Here is a 13,677-nt window from a genome sequence, read left to right as displayed (position 1 = left end):
GAGCAATGCCTCTGCCCCAGTAAAGGAGATACAGGCACAGCCTTGAAAAGCCAGCAGCCTTCCACTACAACCCACCCATACCTGACTACGCTGCAGAGGGAATATATGTATCTGACTATTGCCTAACACTAAACTGTATCACCCTGAAAGGCTTATTGCTTTACTACCCATAATTCATATGGGTTAGGTGAAAGCCATATGCATAAACATCAGAAGCCAACTGTCATGATGAATCCATTATACTTTAGGTTTTACTGAACCATCAAAAAATCTTTTCATATCAAAGGATGTTACTGCAGCCACAGCACCTATCTTGCCAGGGCTCTACAAGCAGCCAAATCCTTGAGAAAGACTGATAGAGATACCACAAGCAAGCAAAGATGTATGGAAACAGGAAAATAGCTTCTTGTAGCTCAGGATTTAGGGAGAAAACAGCCATGCACTGAATAGCTAAAACACAATGGAAGATCCAGTTGAAACTTTCTTCTCAGATAGAGAAGGAAAAAGTAAACTTCATTCCCAATATCTTTCCATTCATTAGATTACAGTTTCCAAAAATTATGCTAAAAAATACATAATTTCCAGAAAGGTGTATTTGCTGTGACCACAATTTCCAACAGAACATAATGTTGCATTGGTAGAATCCCTAAAATTCTGTATTGACCATGGAATGACACTGTTTTTCTAGGGGAAACAACCTCAGAGACCCAATAATTTTTCCAAAGGCCCTGGTCCTGAAAGATACCCTATTTTTCAGCTCTACCAAAAACCAAGGTGAGCTTTCAAGCACCAGTGGGGAGTCTCTCAACCCCTCAGTCATTTTTCCTCTCCTCGACCTCCTGGCAAGTGGGTTGAGCAAGAAGTCTGTCTGACTGTTCTTTTCTGGGGTATTTTTAATATCCAGTTATGGCTTGTTCCAGCAGCACCACATTTCAAAACTGGTAATGTCTATTTGCTCCCCTGCCTACAACTTGAGTGAAATTTCAGCTCATCCTCGCACATTATTCATTGCATGAACATGTGAGCGGGGTTGTAAGCTGAGACCCAAACCACCACCCTTAATCACTCTGTTTTAAAAAAAAAAAATCTGTACTAACCTTAAAGATTTGAAGCACACTGTCCAACATTAGACTATTGAAACTGGAGGAAAATAACTGCCTTTGGCTATCAACAATTTATTAGGGGCTTAACTAAACTGATCTACTTCAGCAGCATTCCACTGAGTGAGGCTATGAGCTTTCGGAAGAAAGGAGTAAAATTGAGGGTTTCATTAAAAAGTAATTTGTGCTTTTTAGTCATTCATTCAACAGGAGCCTCAATTGCTCTTTATTCACACAGAGTTAATACAGTATTACAATGCTGCTCAATGTATGGTACAATGGAAAAATTTCACATTTTGAAAGGAAAAAAAATCCTTGCAATGGTAGTAAGATTGATGACTACTTAAAAATTACAGAAATCTTTTTCCCTCTGTGCTTATGTTTAATGATGGAATACTAAGGATTTTAAAAGTCTACTCAGCTCAAACTAATAAATTTTGATTTATTACTTCACATGAAAATATTCCTGGAAGTGAAATGGGATATGTTCAGCAGACAGGGAACAGAGCAAAACACACAGGTACTATAGAGTTGTTCTAGCTACTTTTCAGACTCAGGGGCAAAAGATTAACTCTGAAAACACAATACAGGAAGATGAGCAAACTACTCCTTACCTTTTACTCACAGAAGCAACCCTTAGTGGTGCAAGTAACACCAATGACGACAGCACTCTCCACACTAAATACTCAGTTGAATAAAGGTTGGTCAAGGTTTTACACAATTTTTGCAAACATGGTTTATTGACAATCACCAAATACCTATTTTGTTTCTCACTATTACTATATAAAGTTTAATTTTAAATTAATGACTTGTACATAACTACAAGTTACTAAAAATAGCTAAACTACTACAGCAGATAATAAAACCACTTCATCCTCTTTTCAAAATACGCAGTTATTTTTGTCCAGAATATACAAGATTTCTGTGACATCTGGAATGTGCAGCCATCTTACAAAATACGTCTGCTGTATAAATGCTTTTTCTTACTAACAAACAGAATATGCAGGACAGGGAAGATACTGAGCACTCTTCCCCATCTTCCTGTCTGTCATCCTTAACACAATGTCTGAAAATTTTTGGTAGCTCTGTACATCTTTAATTGAATCAAATATATTTCCAAAAAAATTGTTCAGCCAGCACAAATAACATGTTGATTTGAAAAGTCGAAGACTGAACAAGGTCAGGGACTGAATTATCCCATTTGCCCCTGAATAACTTAATCTCTCTCTCTGTTCAGACAACATTGGATTATAAGGTCAAACCAGATGAAGGGATCTTTAGAAGCATTTCTACAAACTCACCAAAAATAGAATCTGTTATTTTGTGTGCCACAAACTGGATGATCAGTTTCAGCAATAAAATGTTTGCACTATTACCTTTTCCAAAATACTGGTAGTCATATTAATTATCAAAAAATATTAAAAAATGAAGAAGCTGCTCTATATCTATATCTTCTCCTGTAACAGAACATTTATTGTAGCTTCCTTTTATTTTCTTCCCATTTCTAAAAGTTTTTTTTATTGTTTTAAGCAGAGAAGGCTATTTTCTGACACAGATGCAGCTCATTTTGCTCCATTCAACTTGGGCGGTATGAAGGTGATTGTACTTAAAGGAGATAACTTGGACATTTCTGCAGAAATACGGTCAGTATGGCTGAAATACTTTTTCTTTATTTTGCAAAGCAATATGTCAAATGAACCATTCAACTTACAATGTAAAATAGAAAATTTTTTTAAAAGTCTTATTTCCCTTATCGTAAAAAGATAAGCAGAAGCTACAGCAAACTGCATTCAGTTGAAATGTCTGAAACCAACAACAGCCTTGCTAAATATCTTACATATATCAAGGGGCTCTTTTGGGAACAGCTTTAAAGTAGTAAAGTCTGGAACCCTTTATTTGCCTTGTCCCTTGGAATTCAGCTTTAATGTTGATAAATTTGTATAGTTTCATCCACTAAAAAAAGAAATTTCTTCTACATAATTTTTGTAGGATGTCTGATGGAGAAAAATGTATATTTCACCTTTATGAGAAACAATCTACACAGGGCTCTGCTAGCATTAGAGTTATTTGCTGCCTTGCTTACAAAAGTTTTGTTTGTTTGTGTTTAGATTTTTTCATTAATGAGCAAAAGGTGAAAGTGCACAAACAGAATATAACCTTTAGACAGACTTCTGTTTTAAGCATTTTTTTCCCAGTTCTAAAAAAACCAAATCTCACTACGGTATTAAGTGTCACAGAAACTAAATGAATCCTTGCCTGTGACATCAGCTGCCATCAATGCTTCTGCCCTGATGACCTTCACCTGAAGAAATCCCACATCGCTGATGTTATGGAACATCATCATTGGACTCTAAAAAATAATAAAAAGAAAAATAATTCTGGATTGCAAAAGAGACTAACCAAAAGTAATATTAATAGTCTCCTCCCTAGCCCAGATGTAAGTTACTGTAATTCTGTCTACATACTCAGACTTCTAAACATTATTCAATGAAGAATGTACAGTTGTTTGCATTTCTTCCTGTATTTTGCAGCTTTAACTTATCAATGAAAATTACAAAGGAAAAGTTAGAATATGAGTGATTAAATGTAAGACAAATATTAGTGAATTAATCCCCCAGTACTATGGGAATAACTGTACTTCAAAATTTGAAATTACAGCAGTGTTACTAAAAAAATTAATGCAAAAAATGAAACAACTCTTCTCCTTGAATTATTTTGCAAGACCTATAATTACATTTTCCCTTTGATGGCTCCAGTATTGTCTTGAGCAGTGACCTAGGGCCAATTTAGATTTTTGTAGTTGACTATTCTATGCAAGCTTGCATAAACCATATACGCCTATATAAGCTTGCGAATAACATCAGCAAAAGCAATCAAAAGAGGATAACAAAATCTTAGTAATGTTCATAATAATCACATGCAGAAAGGACAAAAAAAGAATTAAAATATGTTGCCAATTCCATGGCAGAAAGCTCTTATCATAAATCATTATATTTTTCAGCATAAATTTCTTCAATGTCTACATGTATTAAAAAGAGGAAGAAAAAAGAGTACACTACACTACACTAACACTTGCATTTATTGATCCAACACAGATTTAGAAAGCTTATTAAAAAACATGTTCCATTGCTGCTCTTTTTTCAAGTAACTAAAACGAACAAACTGGGAGTATTGCACTAATGAGATGTGACATGCTATAATCTAAAACTCTAGCTTTTAATATTATTTCAAATTTGCTGAGTTTTAAATGATAGAACATGGAATGCAACTCTGAATCTGGAATCAATTAATAACTAACCTGGCTCTATTGTTCAGTTCTTAGATAACCTAGTCCCCTAGAACTCCAAAAGAATAAACTAAAATTAGATTTGCAAACCCATATATGTGGTCTCATTTGTGGTTAATTTTGCAAATTCTGTTCATCAATACTAGCCTATACCTTTATTTTAAAATATTTTAAAATCTGGACTAATGTATTTAATGCCTGTAGTCTTTTCTAAAATTTTAATGTGGTGAAACTTTTTCTACTGCCTATGACAATGTCCAGACTTCTACAAAAAGCAAACATCAGGAAAAACATCAAATCAACAATTCCTAATTTATTACAACGGCAAAATTTACTGTTATGAGAAATGAGAATAAATTACATCACTGAATCTAAAAACCACAGATGCTGCTTAAATGAAATATTAAATGTCAGCTTGCAAAAACAACAGTATGTTTTTGCACAGAAAATCTATCTATTAAGATGTTACATATACAATATGCATCCCTGTCTTTATATTAATAAGATAATTCTAACAGTTAAATCACAGATATTAATTTCACAAACCCCAGCTGACCACTTACTATTTACAGTGAAGATTTGACCTTGCTACACTGAACTAAAAATCCAATTAAGTGTAGTAGCCCATATGTTATATACATGCATCCTGTTATAACGGGATAGCAGTAAATAATTTTTACCAATTTTAATAAAATAGTCATCATAAATATGACTTCAAAATACTGATGGTCAGCTTCAATCAGCACACACTCAACCCCTTGTTTATGTGCTTACAAACTGAGAGTAGCAGAGATGGTGTTACAGATAGCACTGATATAATTCAAAAGCGTCTTGGCATCCTTCATTTATTACAATGATGATCAGGGTTTGGAAGCTTCTTATCAGAACTGGTACCAGAACAGAGATAGTTCTGCTGTAATATGCATGATGAAAATGACAGGATTTACAAATATGTTTCCACATTCTACTCAAGTTTCCCAATGACCAAAACACCAAGCTGTAGAAATAAAACAAAGCAAAAACCAAATATAAAGCAAGACAAGCAAAGGCACCCACTTCCTCTGATGCCATACAGTCCCCCTTTTTCCAAATTTATCCTGGTTAGGTCACCCTTCAAAAGGGTGCCAGTGCTGTATTTCGCTTTGACATCTTTGTTAGAATCCCACAGAATTTTCGAACTTTTATTTCCAGAAAGTAGCTGGCTTAGATTCTTTTACTACACATACTGACTAGGGATACTGATGAAAATGAATACCATGCCACGACAGAGGCTCTGGGAGAAGCAAATTACTTTAACACATTACTTTAAATATATAACTTTAAGTAATAGTTTATCAGGTGATATTCTGCCTTCTTATTTATGATTATTGTTCAAGGTATCAAAAACCCACATAGTTTCTGAAGCCTAGAATTTCCATAGCAGAGGAATCTGTGATTTTCTGGGAATCTTTTCAGCCCTCAGTAGATGGGTAAAGATTGAAATGCTCTGGAGATGAGTCTTCTTTATTTTTTTAATGAAAGCCTGTATAATATATTTTCTGTATGGCTGCAGCAGCTGTCAGGAAGAGCATCTCAGTTCGGCTCTATTATGGGAGAAGCAATACCCCATCCTATGGCATTGAGATACACTGAGGGGCTAGTACTGATTGACAGCTTGTCACCATGACGTCTTATTCCATCTCTGTTATGGAGAAAATTAATGTCACACCACCAGCCTTATGACTCGCTGTCATCTTAGAACTGCTCACCTTTTATCAATGCTCTAAATAACATTTCAAGCCCATCGTCTCACAGTGGACAATCTGGTCAAGGGACATTAAATCGGATGACTGTGAAATGTCATAATAAAAATGGAATGCTAACAACTTCTCTAAACTAGCTCCTCTGGTTTTTAAACTATGACAAGGGGGACCATGAGTTCAGCACACCAGTTCTGAAAAGGTCATACAATCTCTCTTGGTCTGTACCCATTAACGTGCCCCCCTCCTCACCCCAAAAGGAATTAATCTTTTCAGACAATTGTGGTAAAATAATGGTTCAAACAGTAATGCCTGTTTAATTTGTAAGGCTCTGATGTTCAGCTACAAATGGTTAAGTGACAGTAATAGAGTCATTTTCTAAGGCTATTTGATCTGATGGCAAGGTCAGCTCATTAACTGTTTTTGGCTGTAGAAAGGGTGCAAAATACATTTCTCAAATGGAAACTAGATTTTTTTAAGAGAACGGAAACCCCAAAATACTGCCACTCAACAGGGAACTCTACATCTTGCTAATTGCATACGTTGTCTTTGTATTAGTTCTGAAGTGGAGATATGAATACCAAAGTCAAATTCAACATCAGTGAAAATACACTACTTGAATTAAGTTAATCCTGGTAATTTCTTTCTTCTGCTGGTAATTTTAATAAAAACCGTAGAATTTATCAAAAAGGTATGTAAATGCCACAATTTTCAGAAACACATGAGAAAGTCATACCTCTGCAATATGAATATCTTCCCAAAATTTAAATGTTTTCAAATGCAGACAGCAATGTAAATATATGAACAGACACATATCCTTGTATATGCAAGAAACAGGAATAAACCAGATCAATCTTATGCCACGTAATTATGCTTTACACTGGGGAAAAAAATTGAGGATTTAGGAAAAATGATTAATAGTACAGTCATAGCATGTTTCTGTACTGCTACTGAAATAATCAAAACCATCAGTATCACTCGTCTGCCATATCATCACATAGAATAAGCCACAGAAATATGTTATTGTTGCTGTTGGTAGCAAGAACTATGGCACCTCAAAAACATATCCATCAAAAAATTATTCCATTTAGAGACATCTATTTTGACAACCGCAGACTGTCTTGGTAGATTCCAAAATGTGCAATAACTCTCTTAATTGTAATTATTTTTCAGAGATGGTGGACAATACCTTAGCCTTCAGTTCATTTTGGAATATTATATTTAGCCTCACTAAGTCACCTCTATTAAACTGTGTTTATGATAACACTATTGGTGTATGAGTTGTACAAGCATTAGCAGACAGCTGATTCAGTGGAGATAGACAGAATAAATTTGCTGAAGCACACATCCTGCTAATCTGTTTGAAGAATATTGTACAGCATTAGTACTAGGACTTCATGTTATCTGCACAGCCTGATAAGGTACATCTTTATTAAATTCAGTTATTGAAAGGATGTCCGTCATGGAATAGGAATATTCTAAAATCTTAAAAATAAATTAAGCATCCTCTTTGATAGTCAGAGCTTGGTTAATGGCTGGGTGTCTAGAGAAGCCCTTCTAAACACCTGGCAGCATTGTACAATAAAAGCTTTGTAATTGCAAGTAGAAATAGCATTTTTTTCTTTCTTTCTTCATGTGCAGTGAGACAGTCACTCTTAGTGATTTAGGTATTAGCAAACGCTGGAGTAAGAGCTCCCCTCTCTGTTGCTTTGATAAAACTACAAAGATTCTGTGTAATGTGAGGACGCTGGGATATTAAAATAATCTGCTTCAGAATATTTTAAAATGGAAACATTGTTTGAAACAATTATTTTCATGTGCTTCAGCCTCTAATATGAAGATAAAAAATAGATTCTCTTGCCCTTTAACAGATGATCCAAAAAAAGCTGAAAACCATTAGCACCTCAAACTATTTGGCATAAACAATCACTAGAAACTGTACAGTTGCTGCATGATCCCTTAGTTACTTTCTGCTTGGTAAAATTTATCTGCAAGGCAGTAAAATTACTTTCATTATGTGACATCTTTTCAAACAGTTGAATTACCATGTAAAAAATATCTTATTGTATGAAGAGCATTTGTAGCCTTCTTATGTTATTTGTACCAGCTGTAACTACTTGTATATTAATAACTAGTTTAAATGATTGTCATTGGCTAGGTGTGATTAGAATAGAAGAGATACATTTAGATTTTCCCCTCATAATAATTATTTTTTATAAAGGCCAATATTTTTTTAACAAAGGGTGAAAGAGAACTTCATACATATCTCTTCAGTATCTCCTCTCGCTCCTTCTGGTCCTCTAGGGAGTTGATGGAGAGGTCAGAGATAGTGACTGCAGCTGAGGCTGTGAGAGTGACCAGCAATACCAGGTATCCCTCTCCCTCCTCTAGCGGCATCTCCAGCTTGTGGGTTTGTTCTTTACTCAGGGTCGACAGGTCAACCTGGCACCTAGAAACACACATTCTCCATCAGCATGTGATTTTACTCACATCGAACAAGAGCACATTGGCTTGCTTGCATGCAAATGGACAAAAAACCCAAGTAAGCAGAAACTCCATCCCAGCTTCCAAAAAAAATTCTAAATTTCTCTTCAGCTTTAACAGATGCTGCTTGTTTCTTTCTTTTTAGAGCTACACAAACAGTTTTGAAGTGAAAAATCAAATTAATAAGAATTTAATGATACTAGAGACAAGATTAGCTAATACTTACTCAAATGCAAAGAGAAGTTTAAAAAATCCAGCTCAGATGCATATTTTACTTCTAATTACACCTCTTGTATAAACACAAAACATAAGTTTTCATGTGAACACTTTTCCACCTAACAACAGTAAAAATCCTTTCTTAAAAAATAAAATTCTACATGGACTTAATTGCGATGGCATGAAGATGACTGGGCATAGAAAAGCTCAACTTATGCACCCTCCTGAAAGGCTCAGCTCTCATGCAGTAAACTGTGCGTGGGTCAAATCTTCATGCAGGCACTCAGGCTAAAATCTGATGCCACAATCCCCAACAGTCATTTTATTATATAATAAAATGTGTCAGGTTGTAATGAGCAGGGACTACATACAACTGTGCAGAGTGTGTGCAGAGTGGCTGAAGCCAGTCTGCCCTGCTTGATCCCCTTCTGAGTAACTCTGGGTGTTCCGTACATGAACTAATGAGGAATGATTCCATACATGCCAGACAGCAGAAACAGCTTTGCAACATCTTTAGAAATATAAGGCAAAGCAGAGAAGGAAGAAGAAGATCTCTGCTACCAAAGAGCTGACTATAACCTGTTAAATAGAACAATAATATCTTAGTGTTGGTGATTAGTTTGTGCATGGTTTAGATGTTTTAATACTTCAATTTATATAATGCACAAGGTTCAACATTCCTAGATTGCAATTTGAGCATGTACAGAAATTCAATGTCTGTGTCAAATGCAATGCCAGCTTGGGATGAGAATTTTTGTGAAAAAGCACTATTTGGAATACTTATAGCATCCCAAAATGAGTTTTGCCAACTTTTTGCTCTAAATAAAGCCACTAATAATACTGAAGTAAAATAAATTAATACATTTGATATATAGGTTAGCCACTGAACACTCTACTTTGAACAGCAATTATTCAATGTGATAAGCACATGTACTACATGCCACTAATTCACTAAACTAAATATCTAGCAAACTCTTTTCATAAAATGTTAATTGATTTTGAAGACAAAGCTAATGTGGTCACTGTAGGGCCAATAAACTGATAAAAAGGTGGCAGACATGAAAAAATAGCCATTTAAGGATAGGAAATAGCCAATTATGAGAATAAATGCAGCTTCATAAAATGAGCATTGTGCTATCACAGGCAGATCACATTTACTACGAGAAAACTGTCTTTTTTTTTTTTATTTACTGCCTGTTGTGCAGCTGCCTAAACTAGTGCAAAGCTCATATTGTAACAAGGTTCAATTATCCTACAATGAAAAAAATTCAAAGTCATGTAACATTCTCAGCTTAATGCTTTTCTTCTATTTTGAACTCTTTGGATGATAGGGAGTGAGAAATTAAATTAGCAATAGTAAGGAAAAATAAAGCTGTTGCTATCAGTGCAGCTGATAGTCAATACAAGTTTTGTACACGTACATAAATGGTCAAATTTTTATTTAGGATGCAGTGAAGAATACGAAGCCCTCCTTAAAATAACAAATATTCTAATCAGGCATTCAAAGCTGTAGTAGGTTAAAATACCACTGGTATTAAATACTTTTTGATAGTTTCTTTCAGAGCAGATACCCCTCAAAAATAGGACAGCAACAATACTGAGTCTTCAACCAATAATCATTTAAAGAACCAGTCCAAACTCTCTTAAAGTCAGTAAAAGAATCAGAAAGCCATTTTTCTAGTAATGCAGAAATAATCCACCCCTCACTCAAAAACAGGCAACAAAAGCTACCACACATATATCCATCAGAAAAAAGCAATGAGTGTAAAATTACAAGGTCTACATCAGGGCTACGAGATTGGATTTCTTCAATTCTTGAAGTTATAACACTTTAGCAACATAAGTAGTCCATGCTGGTTTTTTATTTAGGCAAAAAGGAGCAACTGACAATTTGATTTTACCTGTGCACCTTTCCTACAGCAATGAAATATTCCTAATAGCACCAGATCTAGAACAGATTACCTGAGAAATATATATCTATCACCTGCTTGATAAATCTTCATGAACAGGCCATCACCAGCTTGTTATTTCCTAAAATCATGCAAAGGGTAGGAAGTGAAGTGGAAAATTTTTTACAGTAAAAACCTTAACCATTTTAAAGGAAAATTATCCTCTCGAGGGCCCTCAGATAATTTGATAAAAATATAGGGTTATTCCATTAAGGACTGTCACCTTTGTGCTTTATAGGTCTGGGTTTAAGAGTGTCTCTATGCACACACAGTCAGGTGAAAGCAGATTTCTCACCCTGTGCCAGGTCCTCTGCCCTGGCCTTGCAGGAGATGCAGCCTACATGCACCTAACCTGAAAGTGCTGAGGCTCAAGGAGCATCCAGCACAAGGGAAGCATATTTACTACATGTGCTTCAGTAAAATGGTATGATGTTCCAATCTAATGACACTGTAAGAAAAATTGCAATCTTTTCTCATTAGTAGTTGATATTTTTCATGATAAAAAACCAACTTTGTTTGATCTCATGCCAAATTATCCTAAAAAAAAAAGAAAAAAAAGAATGAAATAATTTTTTGTTAGATATCCTCTGTCCTCACCAGATCTTTGTATGGGACCAAAAAAAGTGAAGGAAGTCTGGTTTTATTAAGCTAATACCTAAACCCTAACCCTATCCTAGAATAACCTTGACAGACTCCAATAGGAAAACCACAGGACTCCTTTTTATATTACATTTCCTTAGAAGGACTGAAGCTAACAAAATCCTTCCAAAAATAAGTACCTGTTTGGAAAATACCTGTTTTCCAAATGTAAATATCTTTGGAAAGCTCAAGTTGATGAATGTCCCTTTATGTTTTACTGAAATTATATACAAATATTCCAAGCTTTAAAGCTTTAGCAATGCTTACTTTTATATCAGTTAAAATGTTCTCTAAAAATAAATTTATTTCCTACAGCTGTCTCTCCATGGAGGACAAAGAATCTTTGAGGATGAAGGTGAACTTCTATGTTACCAGAAAGTGGTGCAGAATGAGCGAGAAATTTTTGTCCCATTTTCTCAAACTGAGGACCATGAAAAATGACAGCCATTTTGAGAAGGCCGAAAGCTGCATATGACCAGCAGCTGTCACATTGAAAACATGAGACAATAGTAACTTTGGACAATCCTGTTTCTTAAGGAATTATTATTTACATGCTGCTGCTAAAGGAAAAGACTTTCTCCACCTGTAATGAGATCAGCCTGAAGAATTACAGACAAAAAATTGCCATTAACTCCACAGACATTTCCAAGCATGACTATAAATCACACAGTAGTTTTTAGGGCAGTTTGAGTTTTTCTGTATCTTCCATGCTGTATGGCCCCTTCAGTGCATCCTGGTTTCAGCACTACAAGTGGTGGGCAGAAGCACTGGAACAATTTCCCTGGCTGGCTGGCCCTTCTGAAAGAGGCATAGGGGCATGTATCTCACCTATCAGTTCAACTTATGAACACTACCAGGCACCATGTGTATCTGGATTTTCACATCTTGAGAGATCAGAAGGTGGAAAAACCACAAAAGTGCATCAAGCTCATGTGCCAAAGTTATCGCAGATAAATTGCTCAAAAACAGGGTACAGTTCCCATGGAGGAAGATTTGAAGGTTCAAGGGGAATCTACCACTTGTCTGAAACTGTGTTCAGTGTGTTAATCACACAAAATTTTAGAAATATATTTCAGATTTATTTTTAATTTAAATTTAATATATCTGGCCTTTGGTTCTTTTAAGCCTTTCCTTACCAGTTGAAAAACCCTTTAGTGTTTCATGTTTTCTTCTACTGAAGGAACTCATACACTATAATCATATCTCTTCTTGATCTTCCTTTTGATATGCTAAACACCTTCAGCTCCCTATACATTTCCTAGGAACATATCTCCTACAGCCCTCAAATGACTTTTTGTAACTTTTCTGATCCAGTGAAATTCTCCTGCATCCTTTTTAAAGTGTGGAAGGCAGAACTATATGTAGTATTTTATTATCAGCATGTCTAACAGGTAAAAATCACCTCCCCTCTTTAGTTCTAACAGAACCTGGAATATAAGACTGTGTTGGCACCCTGGTGAAATATTCTTGCTAATGAATGAATTACAAAGGTAGCGACATGACATAGAAGGCCTCTTAAAAGCCAGGTGGCCAGGCAAGTGAGAGACAGCAGATAGTGAGATCGTTTTCTCACATGACAAAATAAAGCATAAAAGAGGAACTGGCAGAATCCTAAGTGATAGGGACAGAAAAGCACCACTTGGCTACAAACCAGGCAACTTAATTACCATCATGACTTGTTCAGGAACACAGATTTTTAACTCCACTGTGATCCAGGTCTATGCTGCTCCAAAGGATGCCAAGGAGAGGAAACTGTGTGATTCCACAATTAGAACTGAGCTGGACACACATCAGAAGCAGCAAGGCATGAACTGCTACAATTTGTGAGACTCCATATCCTTTATGAGCAGAGTAAAATGTTCCAGTAAAATCAAGAAACAAAAGCAGAGGGAAAATTTTGCAAAGCACTAGCAGAAAATGACACATCTCAGAAACACTGAATGTTGACTGCAGTAATGTGAATTTCTTGGAAGAACTGGAGCGTGACATTTTTAACTGTAAAGATAATGAGAAATAAATTAAATTATGGACTCCACATGACGCTTGTGATAGGTGGTTGATAGAGGTGTTAAGACTGAAAACCAGGGAAGTTCCCAAAGGGGTTGGAGACTGTACCTCAGCTAAGTAGGACATTGACTAAGGACAAGAGTGGTGCTTAGCTGGGGAAGATGGGAGAGCAGACCTCAGCAGGACCTGAAGAACAGTGCTGTCAGTTGCCACATAGCAACACATGGAAGGCAGGAAAGAGCCCTGCAGTTTGGGGT

The 13,677-nt window shown here is 35.8% G+C and overlaps 1 protein-coding gene across 9 annotated transcripts in view; it reads right to left on the bottom strand.

The window, feature by feature from the left end:
- Positions 1–13,677, bottom strand: part of MCTP1 (multiple C2 and transmembrane domain containing 1) — a 236,581-nt gene that overhangs the window by 125,612 nt on the left and 97,292 nt on the right. For all 9 annotated transcript variants that reach the window (XM_032096447.1, XM_032096449.1, XM_032096450.1 and 6 more), the window contains 2 exons: positions 8,388–8,574; positions 3,357–3,450 (listed from right to left, as the gene is read on the bottom strand). In XM_032096447.1, coding sequence (XP_031952338.1) covers positions 3,357–3,450; positions 8,388–8,574 — 281 coding nt within the window. The remainder of the gene's footprint in view (positions 1–3,356; positions 3,451–8,387; positions 8,575–13,677) is intronic.

The sequence above is a fragment of the Corvus moneduloides genome, chromosome Z (assembly GCF_009650955.1).
Source record: "Corvus moneduloides isolate bCorMon1 chromosome Z, bCorMon1.pri, whole genome shotgun sequence".
Classification (NCBI taxonomy): Eukaryota; Metazoa; Chordata; class Aves; order Passeriformes; family Corvidae; genus Corvus; species Corvus moneduloides.
The sequence above is the reverse complement of the archived record's forward strand: the minus strand, read 5'-3'. Positions and strand labels throughout refer to the sequence as shown.